General features: G+C 42.6%; 2 protein-coding genes across 3 annotated transcripts; both read right to left on the reverse strand.

The window, feature by feature from the left end:
- Window positions 1-1,409: 1,409 nt before the first annotated feature.
- Window positions 1,410-9,167, reverse strand: lhfpl4b (LHFPL tetraspan subfamily member 4b). Of its 2 annotated transcripts, none has more exons than XM_049580942.1 (7): window positions 8,490-9,167; window positions 5,918-6,138; window positions 4,969-5,173; window positions 4,805-4,884; window positions 2,803-2,950; window positions 2,659-2,696; window positions 1,410-2,577 (listed from the first exon to the last, which is right to left on the reverse strand). In XM_049580942.1, the coding sequence occupies exons 2-6, from the start codon at window positions 6,134-6,136 to the stop codon at window positions 2,668-2,670; spliced, it is 681 nt and encodes a 226-aa protein (XP_049436899.1). In that variant the 5' UTR covers window positions 6,137-6,138; window positions 8,490-9,167; the 3' UTR covers window positions 1,410-2,577; window positions 2,659-2,667. The 2 variants fall into 2 exon arrangements, with proteins under 2 accessions (XP_049436899.1, XP_049436898.1); XM_049580941.1 differs by having other exon boundaries at window positions 2,797-2,950.
- A 145-nt stretch (window positions 9,168-9,312) lies between these two features.
- On the reverse strand, window positions 9,313-25,502 carry hdac6 (histone deacetylase 6). Its single transcript, XM_049580943.1, is given in 29 exon segments — window positions 9,313-10,593; window positions 11,207-11,335; window positions 11,419-11,562; window positions 11,652-11,795; window positions 12,498-12,716; window positions 12,803-12,939; window positions 13,012-13,189; window positions 13,930-14,079; window positions 14,172-14,364; window positions 14,444-14,649; window positions 15,069-15,237; window positions 15,550-15,678; window positions 15,801-15,948; window positions 16,070-16,137; window positions 16,297-16,403; window positions 16,759-16,848; window positions 16,974-17,069; window positions 17,113-17,130; window positions 17,273-17,399; window positions 17,532-17,600; window positions 17,857-17,961; window positions 18,278-18,375; window positions 18,653-18,749; window positions 19,055-19,095; window positions 20,982-21,066; window positions 21,182-21,267; window positions 21,680-21,814; window positions 22,350-22,432; window positions 25,410-25,502. Coding segments are annotated over 28 exon segments (3,309 nt in total). The 5' UTR covers window positions 22,422-22,432; window positions 25,410-25,502; the 3' UTR covers window positions 9,313-10,524.
- Between the last annotated feature and the right edge of the window lie 148 nt (window positions 25,503-25,650).

Here is a 25,650-nt window from a genome sequence, read left to right on the forward strand (position 1 = left end):
TTGAACTTCAAGACTGATGATACATGATGTGACACAGGACTCACCTGTTCAGGTAACTTTACAGGAACAGTTAACTTCAGCTAGATTGTGAACGTCAGTTAAACAGGTCATTTTACCACGTGAGATACCTTGACCTTTATTCAGGAAACATCAGCACTTAAAACAGGTAACCTCACCTGAGCAGGTGAGATTAATCTTCCTGTGATTCAAAACTCACTCACATTTCTGTGGAAAAGCTGCTCAGTGAACCAGGACTCACCTGCTCAGGTAACATCATCAGGTAACATCACCAAGTAACCTCAGTTAAGGTGGTTACATCACCTATGCAGGTAACTTTTCCTAATAAGGTCATGCCACCTGGTCAGGTAACTTTATCACATAACACTGATCTGGTGACATAAAGATAATTTTACCTGGTCAGGTAACATCATTAAGTGACTTCAGTTAAGCAGGTGACTTCACTTACTTCACTGAGGTCCTCTCACCTGGTCAGGTAACATCTTCAGGTAACTTCAGTTCAAGTTACTCTACAGGAACAGGTAACTTCACAGTAACATCAACAGGTAGCTTCAACTAGACCGTTTATATCAGTTAAACAGGTAATTTTACCAGGTGAGATACCTTGACCTTTACTCAGGTGACATCAGCACCAAAACAGGTAACCTCACCTGAACAGGTGAGATTAATCTTCCTGTTATTCAAAACTGACTCACATTTTTGTGGAAAAGCTGCTCAGTGAACCAGGACTCACCTGCTCAGGTAACTTCATCAGGTCACACTGGGTAATCTGGTGACTTACTTACAGATACCTTTACCTGCTCAGGTAACATCATCAGGTGCGCTGTGCTTCAGCGCCTACATTTTCTCTGCAGCAGCAACAGGAAAAGCAGCTGTCACATGACCTGAACAACAGTCATTGTCATCCTTCAGTGATTCAGAAACAAACTCAGTCTGATCAAATCTATATTTTATTGATGAGAATAAAAACATGAACAAACAAACTGTTTATTAAGTTCAGTCTGAAGGCAGCACGATAAACAACAACAAACATTCTACAAACATCCGACATTATAAAATGACTTTTTTACTTTGAGGCCAAACTGTACGGAGGCCCATTAGGGACAATTTGTATTGATCTAATTATGTCTGGTTACAAAATAAAATCTCAATATTAAATATTAAATCTCATATTTGGCCACAGTGATATCACATCATTGATTCATTACTTGTTTCAAACATCAGTTTAATTAAATAAAGTTATTGTTGCTGTCCCGTAAAAAACATGTATCTCAAAAACCCAGGTGGGGGGGGGGGGGGGGGGGTGTTAAAAAAGGTCCATTATAACAGATATAACAGACTCACTTTAGCTCATCAACAGCTGCTTTTTGTTTGTGCTTCAAAGGTCGACACGAAACTTAAACTGAGAGTTTAGATCGATCACTTTCATCTCATTGGATAGCCTAGCTTAGCACAAAGACTGGAAGCTTGTTAGCTGTCTAGTTAATCCTTTAATCCTGTAGTCAGCCAAGCCAAGGGTCAAGAACTAAAAGCTAACTGGACCTGAAGCTAACTCTCAATGTCAGTTCCTCTTCCCTCCATAACTCAAATAACTCCAACATGAATGACATTAGAAAAACATGAAAATATAAAACATAACAGTAGCGACCGTACTGAAGTAAAAACATGAAGGCTAATTATTATCAAAATGTAATCGGCTACTTAAAATAGTTAAAGTCATAAAAGTATCATCAGCAGATTCAACTCAAGGTCAGTATGTTGCAGTGAAAGTGTTTTCCTCTAATTAATAACCCTGCTGTAGATGTTTCAGGTTGAGCTCATTTGAACTCCTTTATATCCTTTTGGGTATTTTAATCTAGGCCTACAGCAATGCATCATGGTCTATAAAATCATTATATGTTTGTAGCGTGGCTGTCCTGTGAGAAACACGCATCTCTTGAAAAGTCAGGAAAACTGCCTGTTTTCAGCTTTGTGACGACGACTTTTACAGCTGAGTTTATTTATCGACACATAAAGGAACAACAGTCAACACGTCTGGAGATACATGGTTTTCACTGGACAGGAAGTAACTATTAACTAACGTCGAGCAGTAAAGAGTAAAATATTACCTCTGAAAAATAGAAATACTCCGGTAAAGTACCTTGAATTTGTACTTCAGTTAAATACTTGAGTAAATGTACTTAGTTACATTCCACCACTGGGAGACGGACCACAGGTAACTGAACGTGATGTTATTGCTGCTGGAGATGCATAGAGGCTGTAACACATCAACACAGAGGATTGTTAAATCTAAAACCTGATGAAGATGTGACACACGTTCTGTCCTCCTGACGCACGGCTTCAAACTAAAGATACTCATGTTACTGTGAAATACATCCTGTTCCCTGTCTCTCCTTTTCTTCATCCTTTTCTCCTCACCGTCACAACATGAAGGTCGATATGGTTGCCAGGAAACCAGGTGATGATGACAGGAGATTCTATTCGTCACCTCCTCCTCTGATGATGATGATGATGATGAAGGATGGAGAGATCAGGAGGAGAAGTGAAGTCAAACTGCCCCTGAAGAAGAAGAGGAGGAGGAGGAAGATGAAACAGTTTGTGTGAAGTGTTAAAGAGACAAAAGAAGAAGAAGAGACTCACCTGGCGACTCTACGCTGACATCAGCAGACCTGTGGTCACTGCAGGAACAAACACACACACACACACCTTTTTATTTATCTGTTTAATTGAAGCGTTGCTAATGCTAAGCTAACTGAAAATGAAGCTAAGATACCCCACCCTCACCATCCTTGGCGTCTGGCGGCAGCAGGGCATCTTGTCTGTTGGCGAGGACGAAGGCCAGCGTGGCCAAGATAGCGGCATCCAGGATGCCCAGGATGGCCAGGATGTAGGCCCAGTGCACCGAACAGTTACCTGGAGAGAAGCTGCCCACCTGGAGACACAGGTTCAGAGTCAGAATTCAGATTCACAAAACTTTATTGATCCTCCCAGAGAGACTGGGAGACGTTACACCTGCACACATACACTGTAAATTATTTCAATATGTAACTGTAATATTTCACAATAAATTACAGTATTATCACCTCATGCAGATAAATATATTAATTACAGAATAAATACAGTAAAGTTCATCCATGAACCATTTTCCCTGGATAAGATCTTATAAAAGTCCATGGTCGTATTCACACAGAGCTGAAGCTGCCCGTTACATTTACAATACATCCATGAAGTCGATTTGATTTATGTGATTTCCAGTTCATCATAATGAGACGTTTCACTGACATAAAAACTGGAGCCATAATGCGGTGTGTGAGCTTCAACTGTATATTTCTGTCCCTGTGCCTCAGAGGCAGACTTACGGACATACAGGATAGAAGACAAACTTCATATTACCTTGTCCCAAAAACATTTGACTGTGGGCAAATGCCATGACAGATGCATGAGTGATCCTGCCTCACCTCAGCCATGCCAACATAGATGTGAAAGGACCGCCCTGTGCACCACCTTTATTTGCAAAATGTATGTATGTATCGAACACATTTGGATACGATTGATAAGTTTCTCAGGTCAGACTCCCGCCGGGCTGAGGTCAGGGACACACCCAGGTCTCTCTCCCACTGATGTTCGATGGAAGCTTGGCTGTCTGAGGAGGCGAGGTACATTAACCCGTACACTGCCGAAACTACTCTCCCTCCTAAAGCGATCCGACTCAATTTATTATCAAGTTCCTTATTAAGCCCTGTGGACATTTTCTTTGTGATGAGGGAGCTTAAGATTGATCCTAACTGGAGGTAAAATTCAGCATCTGTTAAATTATACAACGTCTTCAACTTGTTAAAGCTGAAATCAGAAATGATCATCTCAGTAAAATATTAATTTACCCCAGAATGAAATGGGAAGAACTGTCCAACTCTTTATTTCTTCTCTAATTGACTTTAGGAGATGTGGTCCATTTAAGTCAAAAATCTTGTCTATAGGAGTTTGGATGTTTATTCCAAGATATTTCATGTCCTGTGTTCTCCATTAAAAAGGGGCGGTACTGAGATGTGAAGGACAGGTTAGGTGGTTCGGGGGAGCGGCCTCACTCTTAAAATTAAAATTCACCTTATAACCAGAAAAACTCTCAAATGCATCGATCAACTTCGTCACCTGTTGGATCGACAGAGATGGTTTTGATAACATTGATTAAACATCACCTGCGTACAGATTAGCTTCAAAATCACATCGCCCAATGTCAACACTGGCAATTTTCCTCTGTGCTCGTTGACAACATGTCTAACAGCATTAGAATTTCATGTTGTGTGAACATTAACATTTTGACATTTTGCACAACATTGGCTTTGTTCTCTATATATATGAAGAAGCGTAGTTATTATATGTCAAGGTGACGTTGGCACCAGACGTTGGGAAACCAACAAAATATCAACGTCATCTGTCGTCAGATTTTATGTGAAATTGATGTTGGCATCAATGAATGTTGGCAACCTGAATTCAATCAAATATCAACAGTGAAAGATGTTTATGGCCGCTAAGTGTTTTATAAGAAATGGAAATATATGAAATATGTTGAAAGATGTACAATAGACACAGAATCATCAAGTCACTGATCACCTGATCATCATACACCTGCTGCTGACTCTGTGTGTCTCAGTACTGATTAAGAATAAGAAAAGATTTATTTTCTGTCGATCAGTGTCAAAGAGTTTCAACAGAGTGAACATGTTTAATATAAAACACCTTTATATGCATCTAATATTTTAGATAAATAATTATATATAAAACTCACAGAGTCTCCACACAGAGCTCTCATCTCTGGACTCTCCCACGAGTCTGGAAACAGAAGACAGGCCAACGCCAGACAGAAACCTGACAGACAGACGGACAGACAGAATGTGTTCAGTCTAAAGCACAACAAAGTTTCACCATTTTGACTGCGAACCAGTGACTGACCTGCGGTGAGCTGCAGCCACGCACAGATCTTGTAGACGGTGGCGGCGCTGCAGAACCTGAAGAGACAGAGACAGAGGACGCTGGTCCACACCGCCCACAGAGACACGCCCACCAACACCGCCACCGACTGGAAGGATGGCAGAGGGGACAGACTGGACAGACCACCACGACAGTCCGGGACCGGCCAGTCTGACTCCACACACACCTGACAACACACAGGCATACAGGGACACACAAGTATACAGGGACACACAGACAAAGAGGGACACACAGACATAGAGGGACACAAAGGCATACAGGGACACACAGGCATACGGGGACACACAGGTATGCAGGGACACACAGGCATACGGGGATACACAGGTATACAGGGACACACAGGCATACGGAGACACAGACATACAGGGACACACAGGTATACAGGGACACACAGACATACAGGGACACACAGGTATACAGGGACACACAGGTATACAGGGGCACACAGGTATACAGGGACACACAGGTATACAGGGACACACAGACATACAGGGAGAAATGGAGACAAATTATCAGTACATTTGAAAACATCTGATTTCCGTTGGACATGAACGTCTACATAGAAACACCTGCTAGACTAGTAACTGTTCCTCAGCTGTGATTGGATGGTCACTGTATCATGTTCCTCAGCTGTGATTGGACGGTCACTGCGTCATGTTCCTCAGCTGTGATTGGACGGTCACTGTATCATGTTCCTCAGCTATGATTGGACGGTCACTGCGTCATGTTCCTCAGCTGTGATTGGACGGTCACTGTGTCATGTTCCTCAGCTGTGATTGGACGGTCACTGCGTCATGTTCCTCAGCTGTGATTGGACGGTCACTGCGTCATGTTCCTCAGCTGTGATTGGACGGTCACTGTGTCATGTTCCTCAGCTGTGATTGGATGGTCACTGCGTCATGTGTCTCACCTCAAACAGTCCCAGGGTGCCACTTGGTGGTGCTGGTCCCGCCCCCAGATGGCGAGTGTCTCCCGTGCCGATCCAGGACGGCTGCACCAGGACGACTACCTGAATGATGGCGAAGCAGAGCGTGCAGACGGCCCAGAGGACACCAACGGCCCGGGCGCTCCGCACGAACTCTGTCTGATAGAGGCGAGAGAGGTCGGCGAGGGCGGGCGACACCGACATCACTGAGAGAGACAGAGAGATTAACTTAAATATAAAGTGTGAAAGATTATAATAATCATGACTCATCACTGTTGGTCACATCTGATCAGGGTTTGTTTTACCTCGTCCACTTTTGTGTCAGCTGTGATTTGCTCCCACTAGAGGACAGATTTAAGTGTCCATGCATGAGATCAACAGGTCTGCGTGCGAGACCAGTGAAAGCATGCGAACACACATGAGCGTGGTGCCCATGTCTCACAGTCTCGCGCAAGTGCACACGTGAGCGCGGTGCCCAGAGAGGCATTCAGAGCTGCAGGCTACAATGAGGCTAAAAACAGAGTTCAAATGACGTTTTTCCAAACAACTTTTTATGTCAGGGCTTCAGGACACTTGGATCACTACGGACGAGCAGTATGGAGATATTTTGTGGTTTCAATGATGTGTTTTTGGACGTTTGAATCTGGGGCGCCGTCAGCCTCCATTAGGTGGAGTTGTGTTGCTACCTCCTCTCCCCTTGGATCTCTGCAAGTGATGTGAGGACTCTAAAACTTCACCTGAGCCTCCCTCGGCATATGGGTGAGTAGATAATGGCTGAGTTTCATTTTTGGGTGCACTATCCCTTTAACTCCAACACTAGAGATACATCTTCTTTTAATCCCTTTTTTTTTTTTTTTTTAGCTTTTTGCACTGTAAATTTACAAACATCTCTCAAATCATATTCAAAATCATGCACAGAAAAAACCTTTGTACAGAGTGTGGACTTTGATTTAGCTTTAAACATTATTTGCATTATTTTATAATACACCAAATCATTAAATTTTAAAGTATTGGAATTAATGAACAGTGGGTTAGTGTGATCATAGTAATCAGCCTTGTTAATAATATGTATGGCTCGTTTTTGTAGTAGTGTCATTGAAGTTATAATTGTTTTAAAAGTAGAAGTGAACAATAAATAATATACAAGGCCTCGTCATTTAGTATATCCCTAGATTTATTCAGGATTGCTATAGACTTCAAGATTTTACCTCTAACATAATCAATGTGTTGTTTCCATGTCAATTTATGATCAATCACAACCCCTAGAAATTTTGTCTCAAAAACTCTTCAATATGTTCATAACCAATCTTTAATTCAATCTGTCCATCTATTTCCTGTCGGTTTCCAAATACCATGAATTTAGTTTTCTTCATATTAAGAGACAGTTTATTAACATCAAACCAAATTTTCAGTATTCCCAGTTCCTTTTCTACAGCCAACACAAGTTCCTGTAAATCTGTGTCATCCACAAAAATTATACATTTTAACAATTCTGTAACATTACATACATTGTTAATATACAGTGGACCAATCACAAATCCCTGGGGTACTCTACAGACTGATGCCTATTTTCCAAGTAACTTTTCATCCTAGAGTAAGCTACACCTCGTATCCTGTACTTCTCCAGTTTTCTCAATAACTAGCTGTGATCTATTGTGTCAAAAGCCTTCTGCAAGTCAATACAGATACCAACAGAGTACTCATTATGTTCTATCACTTTTGTTACTTCTTCAACCATCTCCATTACTGCATAAGTAGTAGTTCTGTTTTCACACTCCGTGAGTGACTGGAGGAAAATCCATGACCCTCCCTCCTCCATGAATAACGAACAGTCCCTGATCAAACTGTTCTGAGAGCTGTTTGATTTTTGAAAGGCCAAATATAAAAAAGATGCTGAATACTTTCTAATGTTTCATAACTCAGTTGTGTTGTTGTATTTTCATTGTGTGGCTGATTCAAGACATTAAAATGTTAAAATTATGTGTCTTCTTTCATTTCTGTTTTTGTTTTTTTAAATATGAAAACATGAAGTGTCCCATTTTTGCAGCGGCTGTATAAAGTGTTGTCAGGATTCATGACTTCATGCTGCAGCAGCGGGCTGGTGTTTGGGAGTCACCGGATGATCCAGTCAAATGTTCCAGAATGCGGATTTTCACAGAGTCGCATGTTCCCAACACTCAGCCTCCTCGAGCCACAGTGACTGCTCTACCTGAAGCTCCACCTGACACCAGTCACGGCTCTGAGCCTTCATTTACCCGCCATGTTTATCGATTATTGGCAGAATATCAATAAAAATACACGTTTATATTTGATACTCTGTGAACATTAAGACGGTTTAAGATTTTCATTAATGTTCAGTTTTTATCAATAACTGCGTCAGGCAGCTCCTGACAGCCAATCAGCATCAAGATAAACATAAACACGGTCCGCACATCCCGCCGGTTACATCATCACCTCTACACACACGCGCGCGCGCACAGCCGTGATTGAAAGAGAAGCTGATCTGAAATCAGAAACATCGACACATCAGATCAAAGAAGAAAAACCGGAAACGCACCTGCAGCGGGAGGAGATGCACCTGTCCGTCTGTCTGTCTGTCTGTGTGTGTGTGTGTGTGTGTCTGCAGGATGAGAGGATGCAGGCGGAGGAGAGGATGAAGGGAGAGGGAGGAGGAGGAGGAGGAGGAGGAGGAGGAGGCAGCTCTACATCCCCGGATGTGGATCTTCCTCCACCAGCACTGATCTGTAATCAATAAGTCACACTGACACAGGCCGAGATGATGAACAGGTTATCAGGCAGTATCGATCTGCTGCAAAGGATCGATACTTGGCTTCATCTCAGCGCTTTATACCGTGTTTCTGTGATGGAGCTGCTCACAGCGCCACCTGCAGGCTGACCCGGGATCAGCTTCTTCTCCTACTGAGGAAATGATCTCACTCATTTATAACCACGAAGAAACATCAGGACTCAGAAACACTGAGGGACACATCAGAGGTACTTTTACTCTTCAGTTACCCAAATTACCACTGTAAGTAATCCATTATACACATGTACTGCACTACATGTAATCTATTACTTTGTCATTAAGCTTTTGAGAACAAGTCCTACATTTAAATTATTACTTTGTGCTACTGATAAAAGTACAAAAGTATCAGAGTATCATCATCATCATCAAAGTATACTGAAAGTACCAAAAGTAAACGTACTCAGACTACAGGGTGTATTTACTTATTGTTATTGTTGTTAAATGTAGTGCAGTGAAATTATTTCCCCTGAGACGTGGAGTAAAAATATAAAGTAGCAGAAAATAGAAATACTCAAGTAAAGTACAGGAAAATTAAAATTAATTATTAATGAGTGACATCAGCAGGAAACAAAGATACATACAAACATTTTAATAAAACATTTACAAACACAAATATTGCACAACACACAAAACTCCTGTTGTCTCCACCTTAACACTGCCTTCACCGTCCCTCAGTCTTTAAATCAAACGCACCTCAGACACAGGACCTTCTGACTCTTGTATATTTCCGTCCGCAGCTTTAAAGATTGAACGTCTTCATATGTTGAACTTCGCTGACAGGAAACTAAATGTTCAGACTTTTCAAATTAAAGCGCAGACCTGATAATTAAACTCTCAGTCTGCAGCTACACACTGACACAACTCTGTTTTCAATAAAATAATGTTCCTTAGGTGTAAAAATCAAACGCTCCTGAAGTGAGGACGTCTTCTGTTCAAAAGAAAACTGAAAATTAAAAAGTAAAAATTATCTGGACATTTCAAAATCTCTCGTCTTCAACAGAAACTGGTTATTAAAACTTTTCATCTATGTTTTTTCTGTCTGAAACAAACTTCCTGTTTTATTCTTTGTTTTTAAACCAGTCGGAACGACGTGATGCGTTCATGGACACAAACTCTGACTCGTCTCCTCATCCAGTTGTTTTTTGGTGTTTTTGCCTTTTACAACGAGCGAAATAAACACCTTGTTTTTCAGGCATCTTCTGAAACGTTTAAGTGATTTACAGACACAAAAGATTTCAAATGACGCAGACAACTCGTCTGTTTCTACAAGCGTTTATCTTCTCACTCCCTGTTCTGATTATATATTTTACTGAACTTTTATTTTTCTCCTCCGGCTGATCTCAGTTTAAACTTCCTGTAGTTAATAAATGAAAATAGAACTGCAATTTTTTGTTGTTACTGAGCAGCTGTTTGTGGGCGTGACCTCCTGATGACATCATTCCTACTCCTTTCTGCTCAGTATTTTTTCAGAATAAAAGCACCCAGAGTCTGCTGGTGATTCGTCACATTTTCAGGAACTGAACCAACGACCTGCTGATGATGATGATGATAGAGATGATGAAGATGATCAGCACCAATCTGGATTTAAAAAAATAAAAACACTTCGTTTGTTTGTTTTTTTTGGCAGCTGTAAGACTCCGCAGACGTTGCTACATTTCCCACAAAGCACCACTGCTGGTGTGCTGTATCCATGGCAATGCAACAGCCCAATCACACCAAAGGGAGAGAGACAGGAACAGTGTCAGTTTTTTACACCACCCTCCTCCTCCTCCTCCTCTTCCTCCTCTCAGCTCCATGGAGGGATCTCTTCTCCAAACTTGGCGCAGTGAGCAGCGTTTTTAGCTTCAAACAGAATCTGAAGGAGAAAAAAGTTTCAGTTTATTGATCTTAAATGATGAAGATGTTTTATTGACAATAATAAACGTATGGAGACAGATTTGTGTCAATATTATTTGTGTGAACTGATCAACAGCCTTAATGTGTAATCTGAAAATTTAAAACACAATCGGATCTGCAGATACATTAAGTCCATCAAAAAAACCAACAGTTAATTAATTTAATTAATTTACAAAGAAATTAAACGTATTTGTGACAATTTTACAAACATTCACAAATTTGTGAATCCATTTATTTATTAATCTAACTGCGAAAAACAAAATATATGCAGAAAATTCAAATCCCAGCCTACACATGTGCTTTAACAAACAATCTTTTTTTTATTTGTGTATCTGCAGATCCATTACACACTCACAAAATAGTTTTTAGGGTTTACAAATCTTTCTTTGCATTTGTGGAAATATATTCACAGATTTCACATTAACACACAGATTGTCGAATTCCTCGCACACATTATACTGACAGAAATCCACCTCCATAAACAAATATTGGCACTAATCTATCTCCGAACACAAATATTGGCACTAATCCATCTCCATATTAATGACATATTGTGATTATGATGAGGTCACCTGGTTGTGTATGTAGGCCTCACACAGGTAGCACCACACCGACAGGTCACTGAAGCTCAGCACCAGCGGATGTTCAGAAACAACACCGTGATTCACCATGTGCTCATTAACGTAACGACCACACAACACCTGAGACAGGAAGGACAGCAGGTGAGAAACATCATCATCAACAGGTGAGACAGACTGTGTGATGGACAGGTGAGACAGGTCACCTGGTAGCAGGTGAGACAGGTCCAGTTCTCAGCGTCAGAGCCGCAGTCCTGACACGGCTGGAAGATGTCGATACCTGAGGGGGGGAGGGGCTTCACAGCATCCAGGTGAGGACACCAGGGCAGAGGGTCCACCACAAACAGAGTCTGAAGACAGACAGAGAAAGGTCAGTGACATGGAGACAGAGAGGTATTAATACATATAACTGAATTATATAAACATAATATTCTCTGACGTCCGTCTGTCCTCCAGAAATCAACTCCAGAGACGTCTCAGGCTTCGACCAACCACACGCTCCCTCTGTCTCTGGCTCTGCCCCCGCTCCATCAGCAGCCTTGTCTCCGGAGGCAACCGACTCTGATGCTGCCACGGCAACAGCCTGTGAAGGGTTAATAAAGTATGAAAGACATGAAGATGGACTTTATCTATGATCTATATATTAAATCTGTATATCTAAACTCTCTCTATATATAAATCTATATATCTATAATCTACATAAAATAATTGGATATATTTATTGTCTTTATGAAATTATTAATAATATATCTAAAATCTAAAAATAAATCTTTACATCTATAATTCATATATAGCAAATCTATACAAATATATATATATATATATATATATATATATATACATATATATATATATATGAATCTATATATAATCTATCTACATATTTATATATAATAAATCCATATATTCGTAAACTATAATGTATGTATACATAAATCTACCATCAAGACATGTAACAAATCTATATCTATAAAATATGACTAAATATAAATCTCTCTCTCTCTCTCTCTCTATCTATATATACATATACATATATATATACATATATATATATACATATATATACATACATATATATATATATATATATATATACATATATATAAATATATACACACACACACACACACATATATATACATATATATATATATATATATATATATATATATATATATATATATATATTAAATCTATATATCTATAACCTCTATATAATAAATCTATAAATCTATAATCTATATCTAGTCAATTACTCCAGGCCGTTGATGGACTTCCTGCTCACCTGAGGCTGGGTACTTGTTGCTGATTGGCTCTGCTCAGGTGTCACGTCACAAGACTCCGCCTTCACTTCACCTTCACAGGTGACCTTCTCCGAGCTGGGGCGAACCTTTGGTCTGGCCCCGCCCACGGGGGTGGACGTAGCAGGAGGGTTATTGGCTGAGGTTTCAGTGATGTCCAAACTGGCCAACCCCTGAGTGAGCTGCTCCAGACCACCCTCCGTCTGATTGGAGGAAAACAACCAATAAGAGTCACAATATTCTAATGTCATCCTTTTTCCTCATTCTGATATTAATCTAAAACATTTACTGATAGTTCCTCCGATCCTGCAGGGGGCAGCGGTGGTTTGTCTGCGCTGCTCTGCTCTGACTTCCTTCCATGTCCTTTAGAACTACGTTTCCCACGATGCTTCAGGGCAGGTAGGGACGTCCGCACAGACTCTGGGACTGAGAGAAAAATCGGGCAAGTAATTAACACTAACATTAAAAAATATAAAACAGATGAAGTCCTGCACTCACTGTGTATCCTCAGCGAACTCCAGTAGGGGGCGTGGTGTCGGATGACCTCGTTGATCGCTGTCACGGCACAGTGATGTGGAGGGGGGAGGGGCGACACCAAGGAGGGAGGGGGGTCTCCTAGCAACACGCTGGTGCACATCGCCATGGAGTCAGAGATGGACGTCAAGTTATAACCTCCCTGAGAGACAGAAAGAGAGAGATCACTTCAATTTCCTTCACTTTACATTAATGCACATTTCACATCATGTCATAACCATTCACTTCACACCCTCACCTCCCTTCTGTTCACTTCACTTTACAATCGTCACTTCACTTCTATTCACTTCAATTTCCTTCACTTTTATTTACTTCACAACCCATTCACTTCACTTCTATTCACTTCAATTTCCTTCACTTTTATTTACTTCACAACCCATTCACTTCACTTCACAACCCTTCCTTCCCTTCACTCTACATTCCTTCACTTAACTTCAATGCACGTCATTTCACATAATCTCATAACCAGTCACTTCAATTCAATTCATAACCTTCACTTCACTTCACTTCTGTTCGCTTCACTTCATTTTCCTCATCTACCCTTCACCTCAGTTTCCTTCACATTACATTAATGCACTTCATCTCACAAATATTCTCTTCACTTCACAACCCTCACTTCACTTAACTTCCCTTTACTCTTCACTTCAATTTCTTTCACTTTACAGTAATGCACTTCATTTCACATAATTTCACAGCCATGCACTTCACATCAGAAGCCTTTACTTACCTTGTTTTGTTTTTTTACTTCATAACCCATTCACTTTACTTGAAGACCCTCACTTCACTTCCCTTCACAAGAATCCCCTAAGAATTCCCTGATCTTCACTCTTCACTGAATTCACACACACACACACACACACACCTGACAGTTTGTGTGTTTACCTCCAATATGAGTAGGACCCGCCCCCCCGCCAGTGACATCAGCAGGTGTGTGAGGTGGGCGTATCCCTCTGGGGTCACATGATATCCACCCAGCGGATCCCCCCGAGCTGCATCGAACCCGGCCGACACCAGAACCAGGCCGGGATTAAACTGCAGAGAGAAGCTTGACCAATCAGAACACTCCTTCAGGCCTGACCGCTCTGTGTGTGTGTGTGTGTGTGTGTGTGTGTGTGAGATGTTACCTCAGTTGCGATCGGCATGACAACCCGGTGAAAGGCTGCCAGGTAGTCGGAGTCACCCATCCGCCCGCCACTCCATGCCACATTCACGTTAAACCCTGCCCCCTTGGACACGCCCACTCTGTCAGGGGCAGCATCTATCGAAGACGGGAAGAACATCCCGTTGTCGTAGCGATGGAGGGAGATGTACAGGACACTGGAGAGGGATAGACTCATCATCATTATCACTTCATTTCACTGTACATCACTTCCTGTCACATGACACTCCTCCTCACCTGTCATCGTCCTCAAACATGTGCTGCGTCCCGTTGCCATGGTGAACATCCCAGTCCAGGATAAGGACTCGCAGTGGTGCATCGTGGGAGATTTTCTGGGCGTGGCGAGCAGTGAGCGCCGCCGTGTTGAAGAAACAGAAACCACACGGAAAATCTTTCTCTGCGTGATGACCAGGAGGACGCACGATCGCCACGCCGTTACTCACCTGGAGAGACCGACAGGAACACGTCTCATCTCGTACCACAGACTGTAAATAATGTCCTGCACCACCTGGGTCAGGTGGGAGCTAACGTTAGCTGGTTAGCGGCGCTGCTCATTCGGTGATGACAGCTGGTAACATGTTCCCAGTGGCAGACTGTGTTGCTACGGGAACATTGTGCCCATATTATGGTCTCCCCCAGAATAATGGGTGTAGCTTTCGTTACATCACCCTCTGGTTTGTGGCTCCGGGACGACGTTAGAAGCGTTAAATGAGCTGTGCTGCTAGTTAGTTTCTACCAGACCTAGGTGGTGCACAGAGTAGCAAAACTAAGCTATAAACCGACATGTATGACCGGTCAAGAATATTGTGGCTAACTAACAGTTAACCGTTGGCGTCCCTCATATTCAGTGTCCGTATGTTACCTGTCCTGTGAGGATCCTCTCCACTGCAGTGAAACAGCTCCCAGCAGCCAGCAGGGCAGACTGGAAGCTCTGGTTGTTGATGTAGATGGAGTTAAACTCGTTTCCTAGTTTGTACAGATCTCTGGGCTTCATCGCTGCTGTGGCCTTCATCTGCTCAATGTGCTGCACACTGCACACACACACACACACACACACACACACACACACACACACAAACCTCTGTAAACATCACCGCCTTCATGTGTTATCGGAACAATCTGAAAAATGAGTTCCAGAACGCTCCCTAAAGTCGCAATGACTCAGAAAGTCAATAAAAACTTTGGTTCATTTTTGATCAATGTTAGAAACGTCTTATTTCACATGTTGCACACAGCACGTCCTCTTCACAGCGTCCGTGTTGTTTCCACGTTACGACTTAAAGCTCATGAACACAAACATGAACACGAAGGATCAGAGAAGCACCTGAATGCACCATACGTACCTGTGACACCTGGACAACTCCTCCTCTGTCGCTAAGCGAGCTGGTATCCGTTGGCAACGGTCGACCAATCCCAGCTGCTGATGTTTGGAGAAGATTTTGAAGATTCTCTGAGGCTGTTCAGGATGATGTCTGCATGTGAGTCACAGAGTTACAGTTTTATCATCACATACACACGCACTGTGTTTACACGTCATACATCATCATATCACATCACAGTTATCTACAGGACAGGCGGAGACGACGTCACTCACCTGTCCCACATGTTCAGGTGCTCCATCATACTCTCATCATAAACCAGACCTGTTGTCGTGGTAACGGAGGGGGCGTGGTCAGTCTGCTTTGTGCTGTGCTTATTGGTCGTTGCTCTGATGACACGCCCCTCAGCAAACGGGCCGCCTTCTGCACAGGAAACAGGAAGAGGACAGGAAGTTTATGTTGAGCGTCGTAGTTCTTTCCCTTTGTGAATGTGTGAGTTCTGCTTTTCAAAATAAAAGCTGAGGCAGTGTGATGGAAGTCTCACCCAGCGTCTGCAGAGAGGCCCAGTGTGGATACAGAGCTGAGACGGTCTGAGAGATCGACTGCAGGGCGCTGAAGGACAGACAGACAGACAGATGGATAGACAGACGGACGGACAGCCAGACAGACAGAGAGGCAATCAGACAGACAGAAAGACAGACAGACAGGTGGTTAGAAATCTAGCAGTGTTACTGATAAACTCAGGTGTGTCTCAGGTGTTTCACATGTTACCTGTCAGACGGAGCGGTGGGCGGGGTCAGAGGAGGACAGGCTCCTCCCAGCAGAGCTCTGATACAGGCTGCAGCGCCCTCTGCTGTCAACTGCAGGTTATAACCTCCCTGTGCGAGTACAACAGATAATGCTATATACGTATACTCAGGCAGTATTTATCTAGGTGTGTATTAAGAGTACATGTGTATACTCCGGATTTATTTTGACAAGGCACAGCTCCTAACAGTGTTTCACACTGGTTTTTTGTTGTCTGACTAATGACCTTTCTGGTCGACTAATGTTTAGTCCACTATTAGGGGGCAGCACCAGTGTATACTCCAGTATACATACAGTATTTAGTACACACACACACATGTAAAATGTAAATATATATATATATATGTGTGTGTGTGTTTGTGTGTGTGTACTAAATGCTGTATGTATCCAGTACAGTCTGCAGTGATGATGTGTGAGTGTTTTTACCTCGAGAGCCAGAACGAGTCGACCTTCAGCCAAACTCATCAGCATGTGAGTCAGAACATGGAAACACTGAGGACTCACACACATCTCCCCCTGAAAACACACACACAAGCACACACACACACACACACACACACACACACACACACACACACACACAGTAAGATAAAAACCTATTTAAATTCTTGTACCTGATCTCAGGTCTGTGAAGTTTTTACCTTCAGATCTCCAACTGCAGCATCAAATCCAGCTGAGACCAGAACCAGCTGGGGCTGAAACTGAACGCACACATATATTTATATAATGATGTAAAGCTTATCAGCAATGATGTGTGTGTGTGTGTGTCTACAGGCAGGCAGCGTCTGTCATCCCCGTCTGAGGATCAGTAACACATGACACTGATCAGTGATCAGTTCAGGATCACGTCATCACAATGTGAGGAGTGAACAGTGAGGAGTGAACAGTGAGGAGTGAACAGTGAGGAGTGAACAGAGAGGAGTGAACAGAGAGGAGTCACCTTGTTCCAGGGCAGGTTGATGTTTCTGCCTTCAGCTCGTCCACTGCCGATGAACTGACTGTCAGACTCAGACAGGTGAGGCCAGAAAGACCCCTGCTCATACCTGTGGACACTGAAGTACAGCACACTGACACACACACACACACACACACACACACACACACACACAGATAAGACTCAGTGAATCATAGGTGCAGGAAAAGACGAACACATGGTTTCTGTGTGTTCACTGTTTATATATCTGTCCTCTGGAGTTTACCTGGGGTCCTCCTGGAACTGGTACTGGATGCCCTGACCGTGATGAACATCCCAGTCCACTATTAACACCCTGAAACACACACACACACACACACACACACACACACACACACACACACACACAGTCATTACACTGACAGTTTAAAGAGCCAATCAGAGCACTGTTATGAACCTCTGGCCTTCAGAATAAAAGCAGGATGTACACTGATGAAGGTGATGCCACTTTTATACACAATGAATCAGTGTCCGAGAGACCGTCAGCCAATCAGAGCAGAGGATCAATCACACACACACACACACACACACACACACACACACACCCCTACCTGCTGATTGAGTGTCTGGTCTGAGCGTATCGAGCTGCGATTGCCACGTTGTTGAAAACAGAGTAACCGTTTGCCTCATTTGACTGAGCGTGATGACCTGGAGGTCTGACAGAGAGACAGACAGACAGACAGACAGAGAGAGAGAGAAACAGCTTTTTGAGTGATGAACACAATATAAGTCTCCGAATGATTTGCCTACAAAATGCTTTGAATGTGAAACAAGCGTAGCAGGAAGTAACGGTAACACCTGGAGGAAATGAACGGCTCAATGAGACGACATGTGAACCTGCTGCTCTGACTGAACTGGAACCAGTTTAACACCGTTTGTTCCAGAGAAACTTTCTGCTGACGTAACTGGTAAACATTTGAATTTACAAGCTGAGGAGGAGCACCTGAATGCACCATAGCAAGCTGTGCTTACCTGATGACAGCGAATCCATTCCTGAGGTCAGAGGTCATCACCTGATCGACCAGCTGGAGGACTGAACCCACCGCTAACACACTCACCTGGAAGGACTCCTACCACACACACACACACACACAAAAACATATTTCATACGTGTTACGCCCTCTAACTGGCTTTGCTATTGGTTCACCCCCCTCTGCACCCTGCACCCCTCTGTGTGCTCTGGTTTCAAAGGGGAGATGAGCAGCGGTGAGTGCAAAGATCTGTCTCAGGGAGCAGAGGCAGAGTCTCGATGGTGTGGACCAATAGCAAAGCAGCAAAGCCTGTTAGTGGCTAGAGTTATGTCCACTATCTATAACTCTGTGTGTGTGTGTGTGTGTGTGTTCTTACAGGATGGAGGTAAACAGAGTCGTATTTCTCAGACAGAGTCTGAAGTTCACTTTCTGTCATCGTCTGAGTCGACTTCATCAATTCCACATAATCCTTCCTGCAAACACACACAACATTAGAAGAGAGGACAGTAGAGGACATTAGAGGACATTAGAGGACAGTAGGGGACATTAGAGGACAGTAGAGGACATTAGAGAACAGTAGAGGACATTAGAGAACAGTAAAGGACAGCAGAGAACAGTAAAGGACATCAGAGGACAGTAAAGGACATTAGATGACATTAGATGACAACAGAGAACGACAGAGGACAATAGAGGACAGCAGAGGACAGTAGATGACAGTAGAGGACATTAGAGGACATTAGATGACAATAGAGGACAGTAGAGGACAGTAGAGTCTCACCTGTGAGCCAGCAGCAGTTCGTCCTCTGAGGCCTCTCGGGGCTGAAAACAGAACAAAGTCTCATCTGTGATTCTGAGGTTACAAAACTGAAGTTTACGTGATGTCAGTGAACATTTACAGAGACTTTAATATTTCATTCTGAGCTGCATTCAGGTACAGTAGGAGAGATGGACATCTGTCTTTATTCAGGAGCGTGACTTGTTGATTTCACCTTCAGTATCGCTCTGATCTCATCGCTAAAACTCTTAGATGGTGATAAAACTTTATTGTCAGATCAAGTCTGAGATGTTCACTGGATCACAGCAGCTCCAAACTGTTTGTATGAGCATGAAGCCAGCTGACTAAATAGGAAACATCTAAAATGGCTGCCGTCCAGCCTCAGTTTGTCACCATGGTCGACTGATTCACAGTTAACCTTTAATCTGAGAGCGTCTCTTACAGGCCGCAGATGGGTTCTGAGTTTGGTGGAGCCATCGTGCTTTAATGCAAAATACATGATGATGTCATTTTGTCTCATGCACCTTCATGTCACGGACACAACGATGAGCATGAAGCCAGCTGACTAAATAGGAAACATGGTGCCATGTGTGCAGCTATTTGCACTATGTGCTCCAAGACAGATTTCCCTCCGTAGCAATAAAGTTGATCTGATCTTATCTTAATGTACTGAGATGTGAGGCACTTTTACAATGAAAGGAGAAAATAAAATTAATTTAACAGGTTTATTGCACAAACATGTGAGAGCAGGCAGAGCTCAGAGGGAACGTTACAAACATCCTAAGGGAGGTGCAATTTTATTTGATCAGCTTTTATCTAATCATTTTATTACACTGCTGCTGTTTTGATTTTGCCTCAGTACGCTGAAACCTACCATGTGATGTGTTGTCTTTTGACGTCTATTGTGCCATGTGTGCAGCTATTTGCACTATGTGCTCCAAGACAGATTCTGTAACACTGTAAAAGCTGCTGGTCGACAGGAAGTGACCGCCATGAGACGGCGTATCATCTCTAGTCAATGACTCTCTGTGCTTCTGATCTGTAACGTCGACAGGAAGTGACCGCCATGAGACGGCGTATCATCTCTAGTCAACGACTCTCTGTGCTTCTGATCTGTAACGTTGACAGGAAGTGACCACCATGAGACGACGTATCATCTCTAGTCAACGACTCTCTGTGCTTCTGATCTGTAACGTCCTGTCCACCATGAGACGGCGTATCATCTCTAGTCAACGACTCTCTGCGCTTCTGATCTGTAACGTCGACAGGAAGTGACCACCATGAGACGCCGTATCATCTCTAGTCAACAACTCTCTGTGCTTCGTTCTGATTTGCAGCTTTTCAGACTTATTTTGTGGCTGAATATAATTTGTAGCTTCTTAAAATCTGAATGAGGATAGTGATAGTGAGATACTGGCTACAGTGATGAAACAAAACCAGCATCAGATGGACTGTATTCATAATCAATACGCCACAATAATATAAATAACCAGCGCCAATTCATCAGTCAGTGAGAATGTGTGTGTGGGCGGGGCATAAGTACATACAGCCAGCAGCAGCAGTGACCCACCGTCTGACACCGGCACACCGTGAGGACGGAAACAGAGGGCTCTGTGGGGACGGAGCACCTGCTGCAGCAAGCCAACACACCGTCTGTGGTCATTTTGACTTGACCAGCAGACTTCACTACAAGCTGATTGGCTGTTGAAACAGGTGACGTGCTTTAAAACCAGCCGCCGGCCTTTTGACCAGCTGAGTGTCAGGTGACACCATCAGTCAACTTGAGTCGAGCTCAGACCGGCCAGTTCACACTGCTGACACTTTTCTCTTTATTGGTTACATCTCGTCGTGAATATTTGGTCTGAACTGAGCTTTAAATCAGTACACACACAACAGACAGACAGACAGACAGACAGACAGACAGACCGACCTCCACTCTGATGCAGTGCGACAGCAGCTCCTGTCTCTTCAGCTCCTCCATGATGGACGTCACTCTGTCGGGACATTCTGGATGACTGAACAACAACAACGACACACAGGTGACACCTCTTCCTTAATCATGACTTAGCTAAATAAACCAGGTGTGTGTCTGTGACGTGTTCACAGAGGGAACACAGGTGAGCAGGTTACCTGTCGTCCCACAGGTTCTTATGATGAGTGAAGATCTCAGAGTAAACCAGACCTGTTCCACTGACCGCTGACCTGCTGCTCAGATCCTGCACACACACACACACACACACACACACACACACACACACACACATTATTACTAATTACATTACACGTACCTGACGTGTGTACCTGACGTGTGTACCTGACGTGTGTACCAGACGTGTGTACCTGACGTGTGTACCTGACGTGTGTACCTGACGTGTGTACCTGACGTGTGTACCAGACGTGTGTACCTGACGTGTGTACCTGATGTGTGTACCTGACGTGTGTACCTGATGTGTGTACCTGACGTGTGTACCTGACGTGTGTACCTGATGTGTGTACCTGACGTGTGTACCAGACGTGTGTACCTGAGCGCAGTACTCGAGTAAACGTGATCAGCTGTTTGTGTCTGAACTGTTTAAAGACGTCTTATTAAAGAAGAATCATCACTCTGTTTAGTTTCTCATGTCTCACCAGCGTCTGCAGTTTATCGCTCAGCTCCTCGTCCTCCTCTCTGCTCCTCTCCATCCTCCCTCTCCTTTTCGCCTCCTGCAGAGCGCCTCCTCCTTTCCTCTCCTCCTTTCCTTTACTGCTGCTGCTGTTGCTGCTCTGCAAACACAAACAGGAACATTTCATCACTCCTCTCAGCGACACACTTCAGCTGCTCAGATTCAAACAGAGCTCAGACCTGAAATACAGAAACAGAAGGAGAGAGGGGTCGTCTCGCTGACTTCACTCTGAGATAACCGTCATGTATTAACATGAAACTGTGACGAGAGATCCTGAGGTCAAACTCCAGCTCGGGTTGATGATTGACAGATTTCTTCTTCTTTTCTCTCAATAAATGAAGTTCAGAACAAAAACAAACTCTTATGTTGAACAAGTTTCTTACGGATTTCCACAACTTTTATTTTTGTGGTTTGAGAGTAAAGATGTGAATAAAGAACTGGTTTCAAACTGTCTGATCCACCAGAGTCGTACACCTCTGAGTTTATCTGATCCTGTTATTGATGCCATGCATACAATGATGTCACACTCCTGCACCTACACTGCTGGAAACTTAGAACGGGAAGGAGACATGGCAGAGATGAATAAATGTTGTAAAGTGTGGCTTCATGTCATGAAGACAGACCAGCTGACTGACCTGAGGAGACAGACGAGGAGATCGTCTGACTGACTTCAGTCCAGATCCTGAGGAGTCTGATCCGGACGGCATCTCTGATCCACCTGAAGAACAACAAGATGTCTCCATTAGTAACCGATCAGCTGATTACTTCTTTAATTAACTATTGAATCATTGACGAGTCCACGCTGACGTCTCATTTAGTCCAAACAAATCCAGCTCACTGAGACATTGACAGCAGAGGACCAGATGGTGTTTAATCAGTCATTTAAAGGATTAATCAATCAGAGTTGTCACGTGTTTACCAATCAGTAATGTTATCTGACCCGACTGCAGCAGACGTGAAATATCTGTTGAACTGCCTTTAGGTTGTTTTGATGCATTTTCTCTTCAGCATGTTTTAACCAGAGCTGCTTCTCCTTTGTTGCCAGAGTCAGATGTTTTGGTCAGCCTCTCTCTTGAGTCACATATTATATTTGATGTTGGAAAGCCATATTTAAACCATTGTTAAACACGCAGTATCCAGGCGTTTGCAGATAAGCAAACTGCCAGCAATCACTTTACCTGCTCATTAGACTCATTAGTCTGTTGCCAACAAGCTGCACACATCGACGTGTATCAGCTGATACTGGTGACATTTCAACAGTTTAAATACAAGGAAAGTATTTCAATCAAAGTTAGACATGTTTTGGGATTTTCAGGAACATATTTTAACAACAGTCAAAATTCACATTTCATATTAAAAAACTTTTCCAAGGTATTCTTTGAATCCCAAATCATTTCCAGGCCTGGAAAACAGTTTTTTTATTTCATAACTTTTCCAGAAATTTTGATGACGGTGGGAACCCTGATCAACGACCAAAGTTAGCAACAACTGACACAAAATGCTGTTTGATTTTAAAACATGAGGAGGAAGAGTTTGTGTCTCTGATCGTCAAACTGCTGCTTAACCTCAATGGCAAACACTTGATCTGCAGTGTCACAGAACACACTCACATCTAAAGCTGCAGGATATGGAATCTGTAATTTTTGCATTTTGTTTTAATTGCAAAAATATAAAAATGGTGATAATGTGTTTTTGTCTGGAGTATGATCTGAATGCAGAGTATCTCTGTAGCACCACAATGCTTCACTAACAAATTTTTTATAATATTTGGATTGATTGTGTCGTCATCATGACACATCTGCAGTCCTGTCCTGTGTACAGGATATTTCATTGTTCAGTTTCACCTGAATCACATCAATTTTTCTTTCTTTTAAATATTTTTTGTGATATTTAAAGAAAACAAGTGTTTGGAGGACATGTTTTCTTTGATTTTTTTGTTTTGGTTTATTTTTCTTGTCAAAATTTTTGGCTTTTTTTCTTTAAACCAGGGTTCCTACACATTTGGAATTTCAAAATTCCATACTTTTCCACACCCTAATTTCCAGACTTCTCTGCGTTTTTTCCCCCCCAGAGAATATGTGACATCTGAGTAAATATATCAGTGTATTATATTTCACATCATATTTAATTATTCTTAATAGGCGATTGTAGCCAAGTACCATAATGGCATGCAAATAAAAACTCAGGTAAGTTCAGTGTCTGGGCTGAGGCAAAAAGGTTGGGACTCTGGGTGCAAGCGATGCAGTAACGAGATGTCTGTGTTTTTTCCTTTCATGTGGCTCAGAATCGTTTCTCCCCCATGTTGGCGATGTCAAGCGATTTCACACAAAGCTTGCATCTAGCTCCGTGTGTGAATTGGGAATCCTTGGCCAACCAGCATTTATATACGGTATTGTCAAACCATCCATCCAAAAACTTGCATCTACCCATTGTGAACCACGTGAAACTCGTCTTCTTGTCGAAGGTGCAGTGTTGGACTGAAACTTGATACCTGGGGGGCTGGAGGAGGGTCATGGGGCAGCGACTGGACATACCACTTGTCAATCAGGTAAAAGGGGCGGTATGTTTTCTGAGACGTTTGCTCTCACACAAACTGTGCTTGGCCCGGCATAAAACATGATCCAGATTGATTAAATTATTTTTGGAAATTCATAATTTTCTATTTTAGAAAACAGTATTTTAGAACAGTGGTAATAGTCTGGAAACATAAATATTTTTCCATACTTTATTTTTCATTTTCCATACTTTTTAATACCTGGAAATTGATCAAATTTATTTCCATACTCTTCCATACTTTCTATACTTACGTACGAACCCTGTTAAACATATCTGGCAATTTTGTTCTCTTAAAAATTTCTTGGCAATTTTTGTAGTCATCGTTTAAAAAATGCCTTTTTTACAATTTTCATTTTTTCACTCTTAAAGTTATTTTTTATTTTGTGGGGGCATATTGATTCAAATGGTTGTGTTTTGTATTTATTTTCATTCTTGAAGAAAACATGTCTTTGGATTTGGTTAGCGTGTTTCTATAAAAATTGCCCAATGTACACCATTTATAACAGCTGGTAACTGTAAAAACATACATTTATCATACATTTTCCTCACTTCAGTCACTCGGGGAGGCTCAAGGAAAAATATCTGTAGCTGAGAAGAGGTTTAAAAGAAAGTCACACCCCAGCCACGCCCTCTGCTCTGACAAATAAAGAACAGTCCCTAAACTGAAGGATGAAGTGCTCCTTAAGATAAATAAACTCCTTTTGGATCAGCTGTGAAACTCATCTTCACAAAGCTGAACACAGACTGTTCCCCTGACTCTGCAGAGACTCGTGTGCAGTAAAATGACACAAACAGAACAGACACACCAGGTGGAAAAGAAACACGGGCAGCAGGTAACAGTTACTGCACAGTGAGTACTTTAACTTCATGTTAATAAATGCACACTGTGACGTCAGTCAGGTTTTGATGCAGGACTGTAACTTGTAGCTGAGTGGGTCCACGGTGAGTCTCAGTAACGTTACTGCTGTAAAGGATCCGAGTACTTCTTCACCTGTGCTGTCACAGAGACAGGAAGCTCCGTGTGAAACACAGCGACCTGCTGAAAACAGCTGACTGTCTGAGGACCCGTCAGGCTCTCTGTGACGTCACCATAACAATAACAAATAACAACAATAAAACATGAAACCGTTCAGACTCACCGCAGCTGCTGCTCCTTCCTCTGTTTGTCTCTGAGCGCCAACTGAACGCCAACAACGTCGCGCCCGAGCGACGTCATCGGGGCGTTGGCGCATTGCGATGACGTCACAATAGACAGGCTCTAATGAACTTCTCTTGATAGTGAAACTCCCTGAAATATCCTAATTTAAAATCTGCAAAGAGTTCAGTCCGCACACATTAACAGAGCCTGAAGGGACTGAGATTTAATCTGAATTATACTTT

Source organism: Epinephelus fuscoguttatus, linkage group LG7, assembly GCF_011397635.1.
Source record: "Epinephelus fuscoguttatus linkage group LG7, E.fuscoguttatus.final_Chr_v1".
Lineage (NCBI taxonomy): Eukaryota > Metazoa > Chordata > Actinopteri > Perciformes > Serranidae > Epinephelus > Epinephelus fuscoguttatus.